At 41.0% G+C, this 24,032-nt stretch overlaps 3 protein-coding genes across 5 annotated transcripts in view; 1 reads left to right on the forward strand and 2 right to left on the reverse strand.

Moving 5' to 3' along the window:
- Positions 1-354, reverse strand: part of fkbp9 (FKBP prolyl isomerase 9) — a 10,075-nt gene extending 9,721 nt beyond the window's left edge. The window contains exon 1 of the mRNA XM_017424165.3: positions 30-354. Within this exon, the coding sequence (XP_017279654.1) occupies positions 30-232 (203 nt within the window). The 5' untranslated portion in view covers positions 233-354. The remainder of the gene's footprint in view (positions 1-29) is intronic.
- LOC108240589 (cartilage associated protein) overlaps positions 1-9,071 on the forward strand; it is a 10,196-nt gene extending 1,125 nt beyond the window's left edge. For 2 of the 3 annotated variants that reach the window (XM_037975705.1, XM_037975706.1), the window contains exons 2-8: positions 1,934-2,520; positions 3,459-3,608; positions 4,980-5,151; positions 5,249-5,377; positions 5,464-5,609; positions 6,983-7,066; positions 7,526-9,071. In XM_037975705.1, the coding sequence (XP_037831633.1) occupies positions 2,059-2,520; positions 3,459-3,608; positions 4,980-5,151; positions 5,249-5,377; positions 5,464-5,609; positions 6,983-7,066; positions 7,526-7,573 (1,191 nt within the window). In that variant the 5' untranslated portion in view covers positions 1,934-2,058 and the 3' untranslated portion in view covers positions 7,574-9,071. Of the gene's footprint in view, positions 1-1,190; positions 2,521-3,458; positions 3,609-4,979; positions 5,152-5,248; positions 5,378-5,463; positions 5,610-6,982; positions 7,067-7,525 lie in introns of those variants that run through there. The other variant, XM_017424177.3, reaches the window with a different exon arrangement.
- Positions 9,072-9,287: 216 nt separating this feature from the next.
- Positions 9,288-23,338, reverse strand: susd5 (sushi domain containing 5). Its single transcript, XM_017424153.3, has 5 exons — positions 23,017-23,338; positions 21,617-21,785; positions 16,757-16,866; positions 15,289-15,477; positions 9,288-14,035 (listed from the first exon to the last, which is right to left on the reverse strand). Exons 1-5 carry the CDS (start codon positions 23,087-23,089, stop codon positions 12,099-12,101), a joined length of 2,478 nt encoding a protein of 825 aa, XP_017279642.1. The 5' UTR covers positions 23,090-23,338; the 3' UTR covers positions 9,288-12,098.
- Positions 23,339-24,032: the final 694 nt, after the last annotated feature.

Below are 24,032 nucleotides of genomic sequence, written 5' to 3' on the forward strand. Positions count from 1 at the left end.
AGCCCCCCCCCTCCTTTCCCCCTGCTCACCTGGAATCGAACTTCTTGCCGTCCGGGAACGTGCCGATGTAGTGGTACCTGACGAAGTCCCCGGCTCGGACCGCGCGCGCGCACTGCTCCGGCACGAAGGTCTTCTCGATGACGATGTCGTCTAACGGTACCGGAGGAGCGTTGCACGCGGCGAACGTCACCAGGAGCGACAGGGACAGCATCCGCTGCACGCACGCGATCATTTTCACCAAAGCTTTCTGACGCGACTGAGAGCTTGTTCGTGTGCGCGCTGACTGCCTGCTTCCAAGCCCCCCACCGGTACTTTGATTTCCCTCGGACTCGGAGGGAGGAAAGAAGTCCTGCCCCCGGTCCCAATGTAGGAACCGTCAAGTTACAGGGAAAAACGCGCCACTTCCGGTTCAAGTTGCGGGCGGTTTTACGCATCAGAAAACAGCAAAAATGATTCAAATTTAACCTCAAATGTGAAAAAAGTAACAACCGTTTCCACCATGTCTTTATTCATCAAACAAAAATAAAACCTGCGGAATGTTTGAAAACCAAACAGCAAATCTGCACAAACACCTCAAACCAATTGTCAAGCATGGTGGAGGTGGGCTAATGATTGAAGCCACTGAGTCGACCCTGGAAGTGATGCTTCACAGGAAGAAGGTCCTGGGTTTGGGCCCCGGGTTGGTCTTTGTGTGTGGAGTTGGCGTGTTCTCCTCGTGTTTGCGTGGCTTTTCTCTGAGCCCAGGCCTCGCTTAAAAAAGGGATCTGTGATCTTGATGGGATTTCCCCCGATTAAACGAAGGTTAAGGAGAAAAAATAATAATTTTAGGAGTGAAATGTGAGGCCGTCTGTCCGACAGCTAAGGATCAGCACAAACCGGGTCACGGAACAGCTAATCTACATCAGGACAGCAGAAAAAGTACAAAACCAAGGTCCAACCAAAGGCCAGAAATACTGTTTCCGCAAACTTCAATGAACTGATACAACGGCGTAAAGAAGAGCGGGCTAAAAATTCCTCCAGAACAATCTGAGAGAGTGACGAGATTGGGTTTCCACTTTGGCTTTAGTTTTCTTTAATAAGTAATGCTGTGGTAGAATCTGGAGCGTGTTTTTGCACATTTTGAGGTTACATTTGAATAGAACCTGGTAGAGATCAGATTGGACCATTTTATTTATGTTCTAATATGTACAACCTAATATGTTCCAATATGTACACAACTAAAAGAGGGTGGAGGGTGGTTTTATGCATAAAAGGCGAACGCAAACCCTTTTCGTCTTGCTTGCTAGTTTGAAGCTCTTAATTTGAAATCCTGCTCTGTGTTTCCGGTGCTTTCCTGGGCTTGTTTGTGCCGACTTGACGCATGTGGGATTGAATGGGAGAGTTCGGGCACCACGTATCGCTCCTGCGCAGTGCAGCTTTTCAAGAAGTTGTCAACGTGGTAACTGCAGGGGTCCCCCACTACTCAGACACACGTCCTCAAACTTTTAGGCACAAAGTAACAACAACAAAACAAAACAAAAACCATCTGGAACTATTAAGGAGAGCGCGTTCGCTGAGATGAGCGGGACTCGTTAGGTTTGAGGTTTTGGGATATTTCTCCTCAGCTGGTTGGGAAAACTTGGGCCTTTTTGGGGGGGAAGAAGGAGGGGGAGGCCGAGCGAGCAGGAATGTTCCTACGTGGCAGTGAGAGGGGCACGCTCACCATGGGGTTTAATTAGCAGGTTTAAGTGTTAAAAGTTAAAATAATCCCTGAATCGGAACAATTACATTTTGTCCCACTGCCAGTGAAGGCGTCGCCCGCTGTCGCAGTTTGTCCCGTTCAGTGTCATTTAAAGAGCCAAAAAAAAAAGTTTACTTTATTAGAGTTGTAGGTTCGTTTGTAAACGCGCAGAGGAGCAGCAGTGATTTTTTTTTTTACATGTGGGGCTTGTAGAGGCCGTCTGGTGCCAAGCTGCGAGGAGGAGGAGCAGCCTTTGTCCGGATACGTGGTAGAAGTTGAGGCGGATCATCTCAGCCAGCTCGAACTCCAAAAACAAAAAAAAGGAAAAAAGACAAAAGATGGCACCCTCCACTTCTTCCCCTCTCCTCTCCTTGATTGTGACGGCGTGCGTCCTCTCCGCCGCGGACTCCCAGTACGAGAAGTACAGCTTCCGGAGCTTCCCCAGGCACGAGCTGATGCCCCTGGAGTCCGCCTACAAGTACGCGCTGGACCAGTACACCGGCGAGAAGTGGCAGGACACGGTGGAGTACATGGAGGTGGCGCTGCGCCTCTACCGTCTGCTGCGGGACAGCGAGGCCTTCTGCAACCTGAACTGCAGCTCCGTGCGCCTGGAGGACGAGCAGAGGTTCGCCGAGTTCCCGGAGCTGCGGGCCTTCGGGAACGTGATGAAGAGGGCCCAGTGTCTGAAGCGCTGCAAGCAGGGGCTGCCCGCCTTCAGGCAGAGCCTGCCCGGCAGGGACACCATGGACGAGTTCGAGCGCAGGGAGCCGTACAGGTACCTGCAGTACGCCTACTTCAAGGTGAGACCTTCCTTACAGCTGCTCACAGCCCACTGCACTCCACTTTGTTGTTTTCATGTTGTTATTAACTATTACACCCTTCAGCTCATTCTGATTGGTGTCTTAACTTTTGTTTTTTGTAACTTTTGTACCTAATCAAAATCATTTCACTTTACTTACAAATATTTCCCTCTCTAAAACCATTGTTCTCTTTAGAAATCTGCTTCAGCATATCTGCATTGTTTTGTCTTCTAATGTTACTTTTAGCTTTTTAAAATTTTTATTTTACCAGGTAAAATGTTTTACAAACATGACCTGAGCAAGAAACTCCATCAATAAACTAGGCACATCAGCTTTTGCTACGTTTAGCTTTTAGTTATTGTGTCACTGTAGAGTTACATGGTTGTTACACCACTTCCTGCTGGAAGTGCTACAGCTAGCTGCTGTTGCAAATCAACATGGAATACAGTATAAATAATGTAATGTGAAACTGATAGAGATAAAAACAACTAGCTGTCGCTTCGTCAATCAGGTCAGAGCTAAAGTGCATTTCCCTAAACTGAGGCTTATCTAAAGCAGGTAAGATATTAACCGGACTCAGCTGCTTTGCAGAACCCCGTCTCAAAAGATCCAGTCATCATAAGACCACGAAACAAGCACAGGGTGTTCTGTTAAAAGGCTTTCACACATGTTAAAACTCAAACTCAGGTCTAAACGGCCCACATAAGAACTATAAAGATCTCAGGAGAACCTCTGAGGTGGATTGTTACTCCTTAGTACTCAAATTATTCAGAAAATAAGTGAACAACAGAACAGAACAACTAATTTCTCAGTAATTACAGTTGTCTTATAATTAAACCTTTTTTACCCCAAACTGTGTAGTCCCCAGTTCAAACAAGCCATCACTTTTACACCAAAAAAAAAACAACTCTGTTGCTGTGTTTTGTTGTGCGTCTCAGTCCAACAACCTGGCCAAGGCGGTGTCTGCTGCTCACACCTTCCTGCTGAAGCATCCAGATGACGAGATGATGCAGAAGAACATGGCCTACTACAAGAGTCTGCCTGGAGCAGAAGAACACCTCAAAGACCTGGAGACCAAATCCTATGAGGTACACAGCCATTTGCACACACCCAAAAGGTCCCGACGAGTTCCCCCAATCTTTGTAAGGTAACTAGCCCCACCCCTCCACATTTAATATCATTGAAAAGCCCAAAATGTCCTCTGAAGACAGCAAAAGGTGTTTATTCAGTAATATGCAGTGGCTGGAAGAGATTCCGGTTTATAAATGTCCTTCAGAAACCTTCAGAGGGCATCATCGCTTCCAGTTTCTGCCCTGAAGTACTTTAAAAAGGTCTAATTCTTGCATCAAGGTTACACGTGAACCTTTCATTCGAGCTGTCGCCCTTTAACCGTGGCATAAATGACTTGTAAACAAGGCGCAGGCAGGAACCAGACTGGGCCGCAAATTGCGAGCGACATCTACGACGGAGCGGCCAAAATGTCTCGGCGAAGGAGCAGTGAGGCCTCGCTCCCATGTCACAGGATTTATCCATCCATCCATTTTCTTTACCCGCTTCTCCATTCCGGGTCACGGGGAGCTGGTGCCTATCCCCAGCAGTCACTGTGCAAGAGGCGGGGGACACCCTGGACAGGTCACAAGTCCATCACAGGGCCACATATAGACAAACGGGACAAACAACCATTCACACTCTCACCTAGGAACAATTTTAGAGTCATCAATTAACCTAACCTGCATGTTTTTGGTCTGTGGGAGGAAACTGGAGTACCCAGAGTAAACCCACGTGTGCACAGGGAGAACATGCAAACTCCACCCAGAAAGGCCCCAGGCCGGGAAGCGATCCTGCAACCCTCTTGCTGGGAGGCAACAGCTCTAACCACTATGCCACTGTGCCACTCACAGGATTTATTTTTTTATTATTAATGTCCAGGACAAATATCTTCTCAGAATAGTCCCAGAGTCACCATGGGTGTCTGGAACTTCCTCTCAAACTTTTCTCAATTTTCTTTTCAAAAAGAGCGAGAAAGGTGAGACAACTCTGAGTGGGTTGTACTGAAACAAGTTGATTCAAGTGGAAATTTGCATTTTTTCTTTCAATTTTATGTCTCCAACTAGTCTAACAATGACTAACTATGATACAGTGTGTTTTTGTGCTGAAGTGTGAATAAATTTGCCCAGAACTGTAAAACAGAAGAAGATGGTCTTAAGCATGGACGGTTTCTGATCTTTTGAGACTTTTTTTGACTTTGTTACACCCATACCCACAACTCATTGCAAACACACACACAGCTCATCCTATATTTGGTGTTGTGGGTGTGCTGATGTGGTAGCAGCCTGTGGTTTGTTTCACCTCAGTCAAAAAAAACTTTTTAATTTCTGTACGTCTCCTAAAATCTTGTGAATGCTCACATAAATCCCTGTATTTAATGATGGTTATGTCTTCATCGTGTGGCGTTTCAGACCTTGTTTGTGCGGGCAGTGAGGGCATATAATGGCGACAACTTCCGCACCTCGGTGTCCGACATGGAGCTGGCTCTGAGGGACTACTTCAAGGTCTACGACGAGTGCCTGGCTGCGTCTGAGGGCCCGAGGACCGTCACCGACTTCAAAGACTTCTACCCGTCTATAGCCAGTGTGTTTGACCTGTTCATGACCCTGCCACTGTTCAAGAGTCAGTCCTTAAATTAAATCTTCTCATGTCGGTTCTCTTTTCTTTTTTTCCTGTTTAGATCACTACATAGAAGTCCTTGAAAGAAAGGTGAGGTGTGAAAGCGAGCTGACGCCTGTTGTCGGGGGGTTTGTCGTAGAGAAGTTCGTAGCCACCATGTACCACTACCTGCAGTTCGCCTATTACAAACGTGAGTAGAAACAGTGTCCGGGGTCGACGGCGTCTCTGGGTTATCAGTGAAAGTCTCTGGACTCGGTTTGTTGTCGTTGTTTTTAGTGAATGACCTGAAGAACGCAGTGCCGTGCGCAGCCAGCTACATGCTGTTCGACCAGGACGATGAAGTCATGAAGAACAACGTCGCCTACTACAAATATCACAAAAAGCAATGGGACCTGACAGAAGAGGACTTCCTCCCCAGATCAGTAAGTTCAGCTGCTTTCTGTTTGCTCCAGATGACTGTGGGGGTTCTGTGGAAAGACCAAGAGCAAAAAATATCTCTTTGAAGGGCTTGAGTTTGAAAGAAAATAGTTTAATGTCGATCAGATTGACTCGCTGTTAGCTCGACTGAGCGGGCCCGAGATTTCACCGCACTTCATGCGAACGCTACTTCATCGAACATTGCAGTCAGTTTCACGTTACACAGGTATTTACATCGAATTTCATGGGCTAGCTCAAATCCAGGCAGCAGCAGCTAGCTGTAGCACCTCTAGAGCATTCTGTGGCACGTCGAGAAGAGATATATCATTTGTTTTTGCGAGGATAACTGAGTACACAAAACCAAACCTAACTGCAAAACACCACGAAATGTCAGGCATTAAAGAAAGCTTTAGAGCCTGCCTACTCTAATTTATGAAAACAGTTTATTACTTTACATTGTACTACTTTATACGACAGTAGAAAATGTACTTTATAGCAATAGTTTTCCAAACTTTTCAACTTATGACCCACAAACTAACAGTGGCAGAGTCATGTGACCCAAACTACCTTAGCTCAAAATATTCAAACAGACCAATTAAACAACAACGATAACATTGACTCAATAATCATTTGACTAATATTATCCATTTTTAAACCACTGAACAGTTATGGTAAAAAGAAATATACCGTTAGCAGCCATTTTTTAATTTATTGTAATATCTGGAAATTATTATATTATTATTATAGTTGGTGTTTCTGGGCCCCATTGAGGTCCTGACTCCAACTATAGCATCACATTTAAGTGGTTATTTAAAAAGGGGAATCGGATATTTTACTTTTATATGCACTCTATATAAACTTTTACAAATGTAAAAAAAAAACAAACAAACAAAAAGACCACATTCACTTTTAAAAGTAGCTCATTTAAAAGTAAGTCAATAATTCGTTCCACAACAATTATACTTAATTGCACTTCTGCTCAGATGTTTCAAAGATGTCTTTATGATTAAAATCACAAATAAACATTTTGTACACAAAAATGTGTTAGTTTCAGATCAGTTTCCTTTACAGCCATTTTACTTTTCGCTCATTCTAACATGAGGGCTGTCATCGTGGAGATAAAATACTCACCTGTGCTGAGATATTACAGTTTTTAACGGTTTCTAGTTAACCCATAATGATATTTGTTACGTTTTATTATTTAAATGACTAGAATAGAAGAATAAATTTGCAGTTTTGTTTATATTGATGTGAGGTTTTGGTGGTTTTTTTTTTGCTTATTTAAATGTAGGAAATGTGTTTTTTATGTCATTTTCACAAAGAAAACAGCTTTTGTCACGAGATTTTCTGTGTGTGTGTGTGTGTATGTTTGCTGCAGGAGGCAGTGCGGTACTACAATCAGACCACCATGCAGCTACAGATGTTGGAGTTCTCCAAGCAGCGCCTTGCGAGCGACGATGAGGTGCGTGTAACAGCGTTTTACACGTTTTTCCGGCTCAGCCCGGAGGTCTTCGGTCAGTCAGAGAGACTCCAGAGAAGTAAGACGCCGATAAAAATAGGCGCGCTTAATTTGCTTACAGTTGGGACTGGGCTCAGTCACATGACCCATCCTGCAGCACAATGTGCCCTGTGTTCACGGCTGTAATGTCGCCGGCGGGCATGTGATGGCAGCATGGCACCGCGTTTACTGCCAGTGATTTTGCTGCAGCACCATCGGGTTAAACCACCATAAGCCAGGATTACACGTTGTTTGTGCTAAATGGAATTCAGGTCCCGACTTTAATCTTTTTAGTAATGCAGGATATGAGAAATCACTGATAAAAATGTCAGTGGGGGGATTTCTGCTAATCCACTTTGAAACGAAACAGACCTCACTGATTTATTTTGTGTGTGTGTGTGTGTGTTTTTTTTTTTTTTGCAGGGCGAGGTGGTGGAGTTTATAGATGAGTTCTTGGACGAGGATAACTAAGCAAACACTGAAACACGATGGACAAAACACTCCAAAGTTTTTATTTATTGGGATGGAAACAGACTTTAAATGATGAGTTACATTTTGACCTGCAGCTCGTAATCAGGAATTGTTTTTAGTTTGCCATTTTGTGCGCTAAATATCCAGTTTGGTGGTTTGAACTGACGGCACGACAGCCCAGTGGTTAAAAAAGACAACAATAATAAGGACAGATGTTTGTTTACTCACTGGTTTGTAAATGTTTTCTTCCACTGTGAATCATCGTTAATGTCATGGAATTTTTTACAATAAAACAGTTCAAGAACAATCTTTGAGAACTTTGCTAATATCACATAATTATTCTACTTTTTAAAGGGATCGTCTGGTGAGTTTTAAAGTGACGATCTGTCAAATATTATCAAGGTATTATTAATAGTCAGTGCCTTATCATCAGTAGTAGAACATATAATATAGAAAAAAGGGCAGATTAGCCGTTTGCTTAGCCAGGCTAGACTTTAGCTGCACTCTTAGCCAAACAAGGGTTTGTTTTATATTGTATTTTAGGTCAATTCTTTCCAAAAACGTCATACTGGTGTGATCAAATGCTGCACTAGCTCATATTAAACCAAAAAAAAAAAATACTCTGTTTAGTTTGTTGTATTCTCAACCAAACAACGTCCGTGTTACAATGAAAATGCACGTGTGCTGAGTATAGATACTCGTTTGGTTAAGACAAACTAAACAAATGGTGTCATGCAAAAGTTTAATATTAGCTAATGTAGCGTTCTTTCACACCAGTATAACAGTTTTTGAGAAATAGTTGCTTTATGAGGCTGAGAAACGATATATAATGGGTCTTTATTAGCCTAACCTGGACAAAGACTTCTGCACGTTTCTTCAGTCTGTGTTTTGTGAGTGAAGTCACAGCTCATAAGGTAATTATATTTGACAGAAGATCACTTCAAAAGCAACCAGACTATCCTTTAATCACTGTTTCCAAAGAAAAAAAATGAAAATAATAGGATATAATTGACTGTCCACACATTTAAACCTTATTAATTGAAATATCTTAAAACACAAAGTTTGGAAAACTTTAGTGAATATTTAAACAGCTATTTCTCTGTTCCAGTCTACTGTTTTTTTAAATTTTTTATTGGGGTGTTTATAAATTTAAAAAAGAAAAAAATCCCTGAAAAAGAAGTGGAGAACGTGATGAAGAGCTGAGTGGAGACATTCAGGGAAAATCTTGTTTGAACATTGAGTCTCTGTGCAGTTTGTCACACGGTGGTGCGAGAAACCCACAGGAGAACATTCTCCATCTTGTTTTGTTTTTTAACTTTTCCTTCACTTCATCGTTTTATCTTTCTGTGTTTTCAGTATTTTACAAGCCTGACTACAGGAGGAGGAAAGAATAGGACCTCAGGATAGGATCACATGTTTGGATAAAGATGTCTGATCTGTAACATGAGTGACGATTTGTTCTGGACCCCGACCACAGTAAAAAGTCCAATCAGAAAAACAGGTTTTATATTTTTATTGAGACTCAGGAAACACATGCATGTTACACATTTTGTTCTGCTGACAAACACTTCTGTCTGTTCGATGTGAAAATAACGATAATTTTTTTAATTCAGAAAAAAAGGCTAAAAATGCAACATAATCTTTGTATTTTATCTAGAGGTGCACCAATCACACTTTTCTGAGACGATTCTGATTACTGATTTTTGTAAACCTCTGCAGATTTCAATTTTATCCAATTCTCTTTTCTTTCTTATTGTTATATTTACAAACATCCTAATATATATGGATAAAAACTTTATTGTGCTCATAAAAAAACATTTGTAGATAAAAGATGTAATCTTGAAATCATCAGGATCAGCTTTGGTTTTTCCATCACTGGAAGTAAACAAATCATCGATGTTGGGAGCAAAAGTCTATATTTTTGTATCATTTTCATATTTTTACATAAATCAGCTCCAGTGGACACCTTTCACGTCTGTCTGTGGTTTTATGGAGAGTTAAATTATGAAAAGTGTCAAAAGCTTGACAACTTGTGACCACTGTTTAATTAAAAAGAATGACTTTTTTGGGTTGTTTCTTGTAAAGTTGTGGTTTTGGAGATAAAAGGTTTCTGTAATATTCTACAGATTATTAAACAGAGACGTTTATATCAAGAAAAAACAGCTGAAGTTAAGATATTGATGTCCTTTATAAGCCAGGTTGTATTTTTTACACCTTAAAACATAAAAGTTCATCAAATCACAGGACAATCAGACTTTTGATTGCTGCTTCGGTGTAACAAGTTCACAAACTGGGAATAAAATTTAACGTTCGAGTTTCGGATCATTTGGTCATCAGTCAGGCTTAAAATCAGCTGATTCTGGTCACAATCCGATTAATTGGTGCATCCCTACTTTTAACATTCCCTTATTCATAATATTTAGGCCTGAAACCTGGTGTGCAATCGGCAGAGTTGACTTTATTTCTTATACTGAGTATGTCACTTGTTTAAACACTGTGTTTTATATCAGGTGAAGTGAAACGTTGTAGATGAGGGCAGACATCAGAACTAAATGCAGCTCGGTTGTTTGTGAGGACACTGATTTACGCCACACCAGTAACACTACAGTATGCAGAATGTTATTACAGTCACAGACTGATGTTTACAGAAATATACACACTTCACTGCTGTCACCACTGTGTCAGTTCAGTTTCAGATTTAAGAAAAGAAGAAAAAACTCTAATATTTGTAGGTTTATGACTCATAGCAAGCTGGCAAACAGATCACATCCTTTACACCCACAACTGAAGTAAGCAAAAAAAAACACACAAAGCGCTGGGTTTTGAATTAGAAACATAAAAAAAATTGGCACCGATGACAGTTCCAAAATGTTATTTTTCAAAAATTAACACAAACTATTTACAATAATTAGTTATTTTTAATCATTTTTATGAAGTCAAATTCTATTTCTTTCCACTAACTAAAATAACACGCTCTGACGTCAAGATTTAAACTCTTCTAGTCAATTTGTATTTATTTACATTTGACTTATTAAATGTCACTTTCTGTCTTAAACTTGAACTACAGAAAGAACGACAAGTGAACACCACAAAGTCAAACAGAGTAGCAGTACACAGTAAAGTGATTTTAAAGCTACAACTAAAGAGGGAATCAAATTTAAGATGAATAATAGTTTTTAACCAATAAGATTTTCTCAGTTTTGACTGGCTAAAATAAAATTTAAAAGGTCTGAGAGAAAACTGGATCTGGTTTTCTCTCTGGTGTTCATGATTGAAGATTAAAATCCTTTTTTATTTTTTATTTTTTTACTGTGGATAGTTTTATTTTTGTTTTTATTGACTGGAGTTGTATCCTTTTTTGTGGGATGAGGATTATGAGCTATTCAGAGAGAGGGAAAACAAACTTCACTTGCTTCTAAAAGATTAGCATCCAGGTCATCGTGAATCCCGAAAACAAAATCATAAGAGCAGGAAATACAAAATAAGGCTATATGTCCTGGAAATTTCAATACATTACAATAACTTTAAATTGGAATTAGTTATTTGTGGTTTAATTGGGGCTAAAAAGGATATTTTACATGTCATTTGCATGTAAAACAGTATGTAGTACAATTTAGGGCTTGTGGTAAAGCCCTGATTTTGAGCTATTGTTACAATATGTACTATTATTGTGATTGAACTATTATATAAGCATGTCACAAATCCTATTTCAAGATAAAGTAAAAACATTTGAGGTCATGATCCTTTGTTGTGTTAGCACCGCACTGTTTAACCTCTGTTGAGTTTGAGTTCCAGTCTGGTTCCTCAGTCACAAACTTTATAGGCAATTTACACAAACCTGACACACTAGCACGTTATCTTTATCGCGTGCGCACATCTGGGTGAGTCTGGTTGCCTCTACGTCTCTCCAACCAAATGCCAAAAACAACAGAAAGGGTACAACAAATGGTCATCAACACTCATCTACCCGTCAACATAAGACAACTTTCTGTTTATTCAGCTGATCACTCTGAAAATCAACATGAACAAAAAATTCAAACAAAAACAAAAAGACAAGCACAAAACACTAAGATTCTTTGCCACAATGTCCAAGAACCTCCAAAGTTTAATTCTCATTTCATATATTCAGGCATGTCTTGTGTTGTGGTTTTCCAAATTATGGTTTTTATTTTTCAGTTTCAGGATTTGACGCACAGCTCATTTATGAGTCCAGCCAGATGGAAACCTTTAAAACTAATGGATAAGTATAACTAATAGGGATGAATTTCCAAAAGGTTGGTTGTTAAGGGATTTGTTGCCGTCTTCTTTCACTCGAGTTGCAGTGTATCAAATATTTTTGGTGACTTTACCATGGTTTGCTCGTTGAAGCAGAGCTGTAGCACGTTATTGGTTCATACATATCCAGAGTCTTTACACCTGTGGTAGTGTCTGACAAGATGTGGAGATGTACACTCCTCCCAAACTCATCAGAATTTACTAATCTGTCCTAAAAGTCTCTTCAGCCGTTCCGCACCGTCACAAGCTCCTACACCTTTTGCTGCATCTCCATTTGTTGGCCATGTCTGGTTTGACTTTGGCCTTTCCCGTTCATCTCGTACACTGAACTCTTCTGCTGCTGCCGTTTGTAACACCACACCCCGAAGATGACCGCCATGGCAACGGCACACACCAACACAGTTATGGCTGCCACCGTGGGACCTCGACTGGACGAGCTCGGAGGGCGCGGAGGACAGTCGTCACCAATGCAGATCGTCTCCCCCATCTCTCCTTCCACCTCGCCCATCTCACCGGGCAGGTTGTGCACGGTGTGTTCCCCGATCATGCCGGTGTAGACGTCACCGTCACGCAGCGGAGGAGCCAGGCCGTGATCGAGGAAGGGGTGCTCGGTGAATTCGTCCAGCCAGGAGTGGGTGGGGGCCGCCTGCTGTGTGTCATAGTCCAGGGTGTCGGAGTATGATGGGGAGTCTGAAGGCTGGAAATGGTCAGGGGAGGTACCAGGCCCAACCTTCTCCACCACCCCTTGGTCCAATTCAGGTGCCGTGGTAGGAGACTCACGCTTGGCTGGTGAGTTGGTGTGGGGAATCCGTTTCCGTACCTCCACATCATTGGGTCTGTCTGTTGCCTCGACAACACGCTCACCATCCACTGGTCTAGTTGGCTTTCTTGTGGACTCACCATTTTCTGTTCCTTGAACAGGATATCCATCCAGCCAGGTCTCCCCTTTGGCGGTCTTACTCGCTGCTCCCCTTTGGGTGACGTTAGAACGCCCTTCTGTGGCTACTGAAAAGATGACACGACCGTCGTCATTGTCTTCGTGGCTGTCATGGTCGTCATAGCTGTCATCAAGTTTGTCTTTATGATCGTCGTGGATATCATGATCCAGTAAGTGGTCGTCGTCATCATGGTCATCATGATCTGGATGTTCCTCAGACTCATCAGGATGTTCATCATCGTTATCTCTATGATCGTCTGTTGCGTCATCGCGATCCTCATGGCTGTGGTGGTCGTCGTATGGATCGTCTTGATCATCATACCCCCGAGTGCCATAGGGAACACGATCACGGTCCTTTTCGTGTTCACCCATGTCATAATGGTCATCGTGATCATCATCGTCCTTATGGCGGTCCTGTCTATCCTCGTGCTCACCTCGATGCATCGAGTGATCATCATCTTCTTCTTGGTGACTATCAGCGTCATCAGGATCATCGGTAGGGTCATCCTCATGGTCATCATGGTCATCGTGGTCATCGTGGTCGTCGTGGTCATCATGGTCATCATGGTCATCATGGTTGTCGTGGTCGTTGTGGTCGTTGTGGTCATCGTGGTCATCGTGGTCTTCGTGGTCTTCCTGGAGGCTGTCATCACGATCACCTGTGTCATCATTGTCCAGATCATCATATCGGTCTTGCTCATCATCATGATCGTCAACATCAGCAGGGTCTGAGACTCCGTGTCTTTCCTGGCTCTCGTTTTCTGTGCTCTCCTGTGATTGGGCACCAGAAGCTCTCTGTTTTGTCTGTGTGGCGGAGTCAGGGGAGAAGGGAGGTTTCTTGTCCTGGAAGGCCTCGGAGGGGAACCAGAACAGGTGTTTTTGGGAGAGAAGAGAGACGGGTTCTTCTGTAGCTTTAGCTGCATCCGTCCTGACCCTCTCGCTCCTCTCCTGCTCCCACCTTGGATGGACCCGCTCCTCGTTTTTAGCAGCTTCATCGACAGCTCCTCCAAACGCTCTTCTGTTATTGATCATCGTTGCTCCCATGTCATGCTCTTGATGCTCCTCCCCAGCTTTGACCCTGAGTCTTGTGATGTGCTGCTCCAAATTTATTTTCCCATCTCGGGATGCAGCTCCAAATCCCTCCTCAGACACTTTGTCATGCTGCTCCTCTGGACTGTCTCGGTCGTGATCTGCTTCTTCGTAGGATTCTTCAAACTTGTCCTCGTAGTCTATGTGACTCTCAGTTTTATCTGAAGATAGGTAGAAGACAGATATCAGTAAAACCAAAAGTTACGTGGGATTAAATATTGACAACTTTCAGATTCTGTCAGAGAGGAAGTAAAGTAGAGGTTTTAAACTTAGAAAAAAATTTGGTTTTCTATCTCAAAACATTTGATTCACAAGAAGTTGTCACATATTTCAGAAATGTGACGATGAAACAACATACTGGAACATCAAAATCTTCTTTTGTCCGAAGCCTGTTTGCTGTTTTTAGTGGACTTTGAAGGTGATGATTGGTGGATTTTATTACCTTCAGAGCCATTAAAATAAACGCTCAGTTAATCTACTCTTGGCTATGGTCTCCTAGTTAATAAAGATCCAGCTTAATTAAGTTTGGAGTGTTTAAATGTAAAATTTCATGCTTTCCTTTGACCAGTAAATGGCCTGGATCTGATAAATACATCATTCTTCAATGTCTCTGCGTCCCAGCGCTGGATGTGTTACGAGTGCTCAATATAATATGAGAAAATTAATAATTCATAAGCGCTCTCTCTAAACCCGATACTGGACGCATGTCGACTGAGCCACAGCCTTTTGGGGTTGACTGCTGCTTTCACATGCTTTAAAAAGCAGGGAGGAATTAAAAGCTGCAACATCTGTAAATATTAAATAGGTTAACAAACTTTGGTAGATTTAATTCTAATCTTGTATAAGAGGTTATATAGTTTTTTAAAAAATATTTGTGTGTGGAAATCCTTGCACCTTGCCGTGTGTGTCCTAAAATATATTTGGCATAGCTATGTTGCTTTTATGGCGTCCATCTTTTACTAAGACGTAGGATCTTCTTACTGTTTTGTGTGAATTTCAGTGGAGGGATAACTAAAAAATAAATAAAATAATGAAACATTTAATTGTTTCTGAACATGAAAGCATGGACGTGTTTGTTAGTATCACAAGAAAAAGGTTAAACGTGTAAAATAATATCAGAAGCAATCATTTAACTTAGCTGACATGGATTTATTTTTGTATTCTATCGTGCCTAAATCATTTTATGCACCCATATATTTACTTTGAGACAGTTTGGGAACCACAGCTTTAGAACTGCAACACGACTATGAGGCTATTGACTAAACCGCACCGGCCTCAGTCAACACGGCCACATTAAGGCATGTCTCACTCAGGTGTCATCTTCATCTGAACTCACAAGCTAACGTCTGTTTTCTAAAAAACCGGGAACGCTTCAAAAAAAAAAAAAAAAAAAAAAATTAAAGATGACTTTCACCTTTGGCACACATCTGCACCATCCCGTACCACTCCCCACAGCTGTCACACAGCAGGCTGAAGGCAGCGTGGCCGCTTGGCATCACGTAACCTGGCAGACACGTGTACAGCAGCTCGTCTCCCATCTCAGAGCCAGAGCGCTCCTGCAGACGAGCGTTGGGAAAGGATGGAGCGTCTCCACAAGCCATGGCTGACAACAAACACAGGGACACTGGAGTTAAAAACAGCAACCCTGTAAATAAATTTACCTGCTGGTACTTACCAGGTACACAGTAAGCTGTAACATGTGTTGCTACCATAAATGTTTTTGGATTTTTACTTGTTGTTACACAGTGAGACTCAATAAAAGCTGCAACATTGTTAAAGAGATACTTCAGATCTTTTTAAGTGTGGTTCTGTGGAATTGTTATGGACAATAATATCTTACCTGTTGTAGATAGCTCACCGAACCACCTTAGTTTGAAGAACAGAGTTTATCCATCTAGAATTAAACTTAATTTCTCCAAACTGAGGCAAAGGTAAGATCTTAATTCTTTAAAACATTTCAAGAGAACCCCCCAAAAAATTCTAACTAACACTTGAAGCAACAATAAAAACAAACAAAAACTACAAGCACTCAGCGAACACAAACCTCCACTAAGACCCATTATCTCAACGTCATTCATAATGGGACTGATGACATCATCATCATCATCATCATGTGATGTCATCACTGTTTGTTAAGGTCTCTGTGCACACCTGCATCTTAAAAAAAACGTAGGATTTTGATCCCGATCACCACTAAAATTTAATCATTTGTTCTTTGTGACAACCTTGACATTTCCTGAAAATTTCATCAAAATCTGTTCATAAATTTTTGAGTAATTTTGTGAACAAACAAACAAACATGACTAAAAACCTATACCTCGTTGGCAGAGGTCAACAACAACAAAAATGGCAACCCAGGAAGCAACATCTTATGAAAAAACACAACCATAAACAATATTACTACAGAAAGCTTATTTCATTATCTTATAATTAGGTTTAAGATAAGATGAAATTTTCTTTATTGTCACAAAGAGAAACTTGTCTAAGGCCAAAAACTGCTGCATTACATTTGTGACAACAACATATACAAACACAAGTTATGAGAAATAAAAGAAAAATGTGCTAAAATATTCCAGGAAACAGTGTTTTAATTGTTGTTGTTAGTATCTTAATAGCAGAAAGAATGCTTTAACTTGCAAATTGGTGTGCTGAATCTCTTTCTAGATGCTCTGAATTAAGAACACGTTGTATGATTTAAAATAGTCTAGACTTCTCTACACACAGATCCTTCTAAAGTATTAAGATAAAGACAATCCTTTATGTAGTCTTTAAATGTCTTTCTATTCAGTTTAGATTTTAACAGCACTGACAGGCTGACTGAAAATCATTCGATAAAATCAAATCAGAGTTTGGTTTGATTGAATTACGGTGCATTTACTGACCTTTGTCTTTGATGCAGAAGGCGCTCAGGTGTGCCGTGTCCTCCGTGGCGTTCTCTGTCCTCACACTCACTGCTTTCAGCGAGCTGCCTTCGACATTACACACGGTGGTCCTGGACACAGACAGGTAGATGGACAGAATGTCACTTTAGTTGTATTGTTTCATGAGAGAGTGGCCAACAGGAAAATAAAGTCAAGGATTGAGGCTGATCAGAAGGAAACCCAGTATGTTTGTTGTTCATTGTCAGACACTGTGAATTCACTCAGGTTGTGTAAACATGGCAAACTCGTGTCAAAGTATCACCAACCAAGTCTTTTATATCTTCTGTTAAAAGTGAATAGAGGCAGAACAATTTTAGGAATATAAATATATTGTTTCTGCTCAGCATGAACTGCTGCTCTGGTCCATAAATGTCTACATGAAACAGAACCAAGCACCACATCCTGATTTTCTGCCCATCCAAATATTATTGCAGCGTGACATCAGGGTCCAAAAAGCCCCGTCATGGCTCAGACGTGCTTCGGTATCAGCAGCATGTGACACAATGACGAATGAGGGATGGATGGCCCAGAGAGGAAGACTCCAAGACTTCATAACGCTGTAGATTTTACACGTTTACCAAGAGGTTTTTAAAAAATGCTACCGCCTACATGCATGCTCCAACTCAAGCTTCTTGGGTCAATCAAACCCTGCTCCCATAGCAACCCCTGGCACCAGTTAACCCAGCGTACCAGAAAAGAAAAATGTCACCGCGAGTGAGACGCATCTAATAAAAGTTGATCTATATTCCTGGTAAAGACGCGCTCGGTAACAGGAACGGCTTTTGGACTTGAAGTGTGAGAATCTGAGCGTAACCGAACTAATCAAAGTGTCAGTATTTGGAAAGAATTTGACTGGCGCCGCAGTGAGACTGTGACTCACGATGCATGCCTATGCCACGCTAACTTCAGCTTATAAGGGCAAAAGACTGAGAGAAACAGGAAACGAGGCAGAATAGAAAATGTTTAAACACAGCAGTGTTTGAGTGACAGGCTGAAAAGAGGGACATTTTTTTTGAAAGAACAGCAATTTCTCAGATTTATTAGCTTTATATCACATGTGAAACCAAAAGGAAGACGTTCATTTGTGTGAAACTTGGTGTTCTGTGACTGACAGGGTAACGTGAAGGTAGGAGAGTCAATCTGAGAAGTACTTAAGCAACACAAACACACCCAAGAACCTGCGTCGGCACTGAACAGTAAAAAGAATCTATTAAAAAGTCATTCAAACAACAAAAAACAAAACTTAAAGGGTTCTGCAAGAAGCATTTCTATTTTACTCTTTACACTCTCAGAAAAAAAATACCTGGTTGTACCTTTAGGGTTACAAAGGCTTGACGCAGGAGTGTTCTGGTACCCTCGATGGTGGGTACTTATTGGTACCCTTGTGGTACCTTTTACAGAACAGTTTTGTATCTTTGGTGGACAAAAAAGGACCCTTTCATGGCTCCAACAGGAACTGTTCCAGATGCCCGTTTCTTACCAGGATGCCCAGGTTCTCCATCATCTGACCGAGGTCTTGTTAGTTATTTATGTCTTTCACTTTTTATGTCCCAAAGTTTCCCTGAACATCTCTAATCTTCCCGTCCAAAGGCAAGCTGCTCGGAGCCAACCCGACACAGATATTAGTGAAAATATAATGAGCTATTAAATCATTTTAGGAGAATAACTTGACCTAATTATATAAACCTCGAAATCAACAGCTTGACTATATTTTTCCTTCAAACGCAAACAGACTCCTGACATTAGACCCTGACATTTAAAATAATATGCATGTATTTTTTACTACTTGGGAACATAAATGTATACCTTTCAGCCCCTCATAAAAGTACATCATGACGTTAAGCTCTAATATTCAACCCCAGACGGGTCATTGGTTCAAACTGTACCCTGCGGGACAAACATTTACCTTTTCTGTACCTTATTTTAGACTGAAAATACAATCCAGCCTGTACCAGTTCGGATCAAAGATCTTGACGGGAGACATTTAGTTTGCGTTGCACGTCTCTAGGCTCCAGGACAATCATTTTTATTTGGATTTAACTGATAAACGTCCACAAAGTTGTGTTGTCGGGCCTCGCACGTCCAATAGTTGAGCGTCAAAATGCCTTTTACAGTTTTTAGATACGTTTTTGTTTAAGTGCGACTCCAAAAGGTGTTTAATCTCACGCGGAGAAGAATGTGGTCATAAACAGTGGAAGTGAAGAGGACATGGGAGAGATGCAGATATTTGCTGAAAGACACGCTGCAGTGTTTTTACAAATGAACTGTAAGATACATATAAAAGGATCAACTCAGTGGCCTTCAAAACAGCATTGTTTTAGTTTGTTTATACACTTTGTTTGTATGTGATGCAAGTTCCTGAACATAGAAACCCTGTTTACCGGAAAATTTGACACACTGATCTCGATTCCTGGCATCGAAAACAAACAGGAGTGAGGTTTGACGCTCCCGACTTGTAAGAAGGGTGGTACGGCGTGAAACATGGTGGAGGAGTGCGAAAGATGAAGTCCACGTGTAGAGAAGAGAGCCACACAGAGCGACCAAAGCTTTCAGCTTCTTCTGACTTTCAGGCGAGACTTTATTTTAAGTTTTGAATTTGTAATTTTCTAATTTTCCTCCTGATTGCATCAGAAACTATTAGTATGTTGTTTTTTTATCTATTAGCGTTGGATTTACCTCTGTCGCTTCTTCAGACAGTCTGGAAACTACGTCAATATTTTCCTGCTTTTTTCATGTTTAATGACGTTTTCTTGAAACGGTGTGAAACGGTGAGCAAAGACTATTTCTTCTTGTTTATTTGATCATCCTGTTAGATGGTTATTCCGGTGCAGCTCCATCGTGTAAATAAGCCTTCACTTAAAAAGGCTGATATGTGGTGATTTGGCTTTTCTTGTTTTTGTTTTTGTTCTGTTTCCTATTTTTAGTCATTGGTTCATCTTGGTTCTGTCCTCGTCGTGTTTGTTTTCATTTTCACTCTTCCCCAGTCATTCACTTGTCTGTCAGCCACGCCCATCTTCACCTGTCCCGAATCAGTAATCATTCCACCTGTTCCCACTCACCTTGTTATCCTCAGTCTTAAAAACCCGGTCACTCTTCCCATACCCCGCTGGTCCATTGTCTAATGTTTGTTGTTTTTGTTTGCCATTTGCTGTTGTGCACCGTACCTTGTCTCCTTGTTGTTCTGCACACCGTGTTTGGATTTTTTGTTCTTTTAAGTTTGCTGCCTCGTCAGCTTTTGTTTTGTTTGTTTTTCTTATTTAATAAATTAGTTTATTTTGATTATGAGTCTGCGTTCAGGGTTCTCTTCAGTCCACAATCTTGACATGATAAAGTCGTAATCAGGAGTTAATATCTTACCTGCAGCAGAAACTGCTTATATTAGTATAATAATATCAGAGCGGGGCCGACAACTTCTATTTAAAAAGGGTAACAACTTACTGCGATTCAAACAAATTCTGTTTTATTGATTTTTACACTGCCTTACTTTTTCATCATATATATACTTTGGTTATCATGTTCCATTCTGCAGGATGTTTCCCAAAGAACAGTCCTGTTAGCCGACCAGAGTCAACTCGGTGTAAATAACCTCGATGTAAATATTGGTAAATTGATGTGAAAGTTTAAAAGTGGTTATTTTAAACCAATTTGTAACTTTGAGATTGGAGCTGATTTAAGATAGGAGCCAAGTCTAACTCTGATGAGCTGGTAGCTCATAAATATGGTCAAAACTTTTGTTTCTCCAAACTGAAAGAACTCTGGCAACAACAGGTAAGATACTGACTGCTGATATTACACAAAACTCCTTGTCAACAAAAACCTATTTATTTGACAAAGTAAAAATGATATATTCAGCCTCTGCTGAAGGTGCTTCTGATTAGTAACTTGTTTCCAGTCATTTAATCACTGATTGTAAAGCTTGAGAAGTTGACTAATTCACTGCTTTTTGTTTGGACAACATATTTTGTCACAACTTAATTTGTTCTTTTTGTCTTTTCGTGTTATTCCTCACCCTGACTCTACTTTTAAAGCTTTTGGTTTGTTTTTACATCCATCTGCGTGTGCTACGCTTGTCTTCCCAAGTTAAAACGATCTGCTTAAATTAAAATTTTAGCATCCATTTCACAAACTTATCAAAACATCTTTGGAGCTACACAGCACAGCTACTATTAGTGGAGCGTATTAGCATTAGCACAGCTCTTGGATGGGTAGATTTGGACCCCAGATGATTACTTAACCTAAATTAAATTATAAACATATCTGTAGGAATAAAATGGTCCATCTATGAGAATTTTTGGTCAAAATTTCAGCTTGTACAAGTCATTTATGGAATAATTTACACTACACCTCCTTGCATTTATTATCACCCTGCTCTATATTTTAATCACACAGAGCAAAACTGCAAAAACCTAATTTAATGTCCTCCTTAATTACCCCCAAAGTACTGATTACACCCTGTTATTTCTCTGTCAGGGTACCTGACTTCCTCCGGGCCTAAGTTAAATGTGTCTGTTTGTGTTTCTGGGCGATGAAAGCACTGTTGCCGTGGAGATGAAGAGCGTAAATGGAAGCAGTTGTCGACATGACACCCCAGCTCTGAATTCCCTCGTCCTCCGGGAGGAAACAGAGGAGTCTTTCTCCCGCTCGTCCTCTCTGCTCTTCCACCCCACCCCTCCTGAAATGTGTCAGCCTCGTATCTTCCCGCACCTCCACCTCCGCCGCCGCTCGCCTTACATCCCTTCTCTTTCATCCACTCTTGGAACCTCAGAGGCACGCACACCAAAGTGACCTTTGACACCTCCCAGAGATCACTGCGTTTCTTACCCCACGGCGCCTCCGTGGAGCCACCCACGGGTGCACTGAGAGAAGAAGCACTCGGCCACGGCGTGACGGAGCTCCTCCACTGATGCCAGGCGGCCATGTTGGGAGGAACACGCTTGCTGAGCATCTCTGAAACCAGAGAGGTTCCTCGGGCCCAAAACAAAGACTCGACCTGAGGAGAAACAGGACAGACAGTCAGGGAAAAAAGCATTTCATAAAGCAGAAAACAGCAACTATAATAATACAGATAATGACTGGATTTGTAAAAAATATATTTAATTTTCATTCTTTCTACATTAACAACGAGGCGTTTATTCACAGCAGTCTATCTCAGGTATAGCTGAACATCATCTTGGGAAATTCAGGTTTGATTTGAGTCTAAATATTTGAAGTTGATGTTCTTAGTAGGTTGAAATTAAGGTGGATGAATTGTTTAATTTTTTAATTTTTGAAGACATTTCACTTCTCATCAGAGAAGCTTTTTCAGTTTGAGCTGAGAAACTGAGTATGAAGCTCCAAGTCTTAAACCTGGACTGAGTTTCTCTGTTTATCGAAGCTAAACTCACAGGCAAATCACTCTCCCTCTCCTCCTTCCTGAGGATCATTATGGTCTTTTAACCAGTATGTTTTTTTCTGAACAGCACTAAATGTTTGTTCTGGTTCCAGAAAAATACAAACAAAAACTTTTTATATATATCTGGCTCATCTGCAAACTCGATTCTGCAAAAAGAAATAATTAATTAAAACTTGTTTTAAATTTAAAATAACCTCTTCTCATTGCATAACATGAATTTCAAATGCAAACAGTGAAACAATTCTGACGTAATGTAACGTCATTTTGGTTAAAAGATTAACTTAAATCATAAAAACAGAGACAAAACTCAGGAAGATATGTAAAAGATGAACGCCTCTTCTGATGGCTAACGAGGTGTAATAACACTTTATCCCTTTCTTACCACATTTATTTTATTCCATTTATGTCCAGAAACATTAAACGAGTATAAGCATTCACGCATATCCTAAACAGTTTGGATAAACCTGAGAAAAACTGATTATTTAAAAAGTTTAACTAAATACGACTGCGCGCAAAAATAGTCTCCATCTCTCGATTTGTTAACTAGGGAAGGGAACGCGTGAGTGTTTATTTGATTTGTTAAATTTCTGTTACTGCAATAAAAATATCACAGACTAGGAGGAGAAGTAGGCATAAAACGCGCGAACCGTAACCTGAGAGAGTGGTGCCAAATGGATTTTACGCGCTTCCATCTGTGCGCTCCGACTGAAAGTTTGCGCGTCGCCAACTCAGATAGCTTTAATGTTTAATTTAAAGTTCATAGTTGAGTTTGAAACCATCTTTAAAAACATATTTCTTTTTTTTGTCACTGACAAAAGTAATCCCTTACCTTTTGCGTTCACATCAGAGGTCACAACAAAACAAGCCAGGCATCCAAAGAGCAAAGACTGGACATAAAGCATGTTTTTGTTTTTCGTCCTTGATTTTAGTCTAATCTTTAGCTTTGTCTTTAAATAAAGAAGGGTCCAAAAAGATCCTAATGACTCTGTGTTCACCAGCTTGTTGCTGGAAGTGACAAAGACAAGCAAACACCTGCTTCTCCTCTCTTCCTGTCAGAGACTGACTGACGCGCTGGGAGGAAGAGCTCGTTAACAGGAGAGGATGTCGAAGGAGGAGGATTAAAAAAAAAAACCCAAAACAAAACAAACAAAAAAAAGGACAGAAAGCGAAGCGCAGCGGCTCTGGAGGCGCAGTTTATCTCCACAAATAGTCGCAGTGACCAGCAGCTGAAGCACCTGTGTGAAAACTCGCGCCTTGCCGTCAGTAAACACGTCACGGCTGAAAACCTCCAGGGTGGGCAGAGGGCAGCTCCTTCACAGACACAGACCAGGCTGCAAAACCAAGAGTATGTACACCAGGGGAGTCTTTAAGCAAAGGCTGTGGTAAAAGGACAATTCAATTTACTTGAAACAAAAAAGAAGCTTGTTTTCCATAAGACTTCTTTAAAAAATACAAGCTTAGTGTGGAGGAGGCATCATTTAGCTCACTTTGAATTGATTTTCTGTGCAGTTATTGTAGTATTCTGTAAGAAAATGAATCAGTTCATAATGAGCTAATAGACAGTAAAATAAAATGCAAATATGTAATAGCTAATGATGAAGAGACCAGCATGAGACAAGGACAGCGTCCACAGAAAGGCACTGAAGCAGGATTTAATAGCATCAGTTAAGACAGACGGCCACAGCCCACATGGAGCTGAGTTTTAGTGAGTTTGCAGGTAAAGATAAAACCCTCACCTATAGGAGACACACCTAATTAACCTAATTAGCCACATTTCAGCCTATGAGAAATGCTGCAGGATTGATGGAATCACAGCAGGGAGGTGCTTTAAAACAAAGACGTGAT

This window comes from Kryptolebias marmoratus, linkage group LG5 (assembly GCF_001649575.2).
Source record: "Kryptolebias marmoratus isolate JLee-2015 linkage group LG5, ASM164957v2, whole genome shotgun sequence".
Classification (NCBI taxonomy): Eukaryota; Metazoa; Chordata; class Actinopteri; order Cyprinodontiformes; family Rivulidae; genus Kryptolebias; species Kryptolebias marmoratus.

Excerpts from the sequence above, each read along its gene's own strand:
- susd5 (XM_017424153.3), bottom strand. The coding sequence starts at position 23,089 with ATGCTTTATGTCCAGTCTTTGCTCTTTGGATGCCTGGCTTGTTTTGTT. Across the intron at positions 15,478-16,756 it reads CTTCTGCATCAAAGACAAAG|CCATGGCTTGTGGAGACGCT; the intron begins GTCAGTAAATGC and ends GTTTGTTGTCAG. Across the intron at positions 14,036-15,288 it reads GGTGCAGATGTGTGCCAAAG|ATAAAACTGAGAGTCACATA; the intron begins GTGAAAGTCATC and ends ACCTATCTTCAG.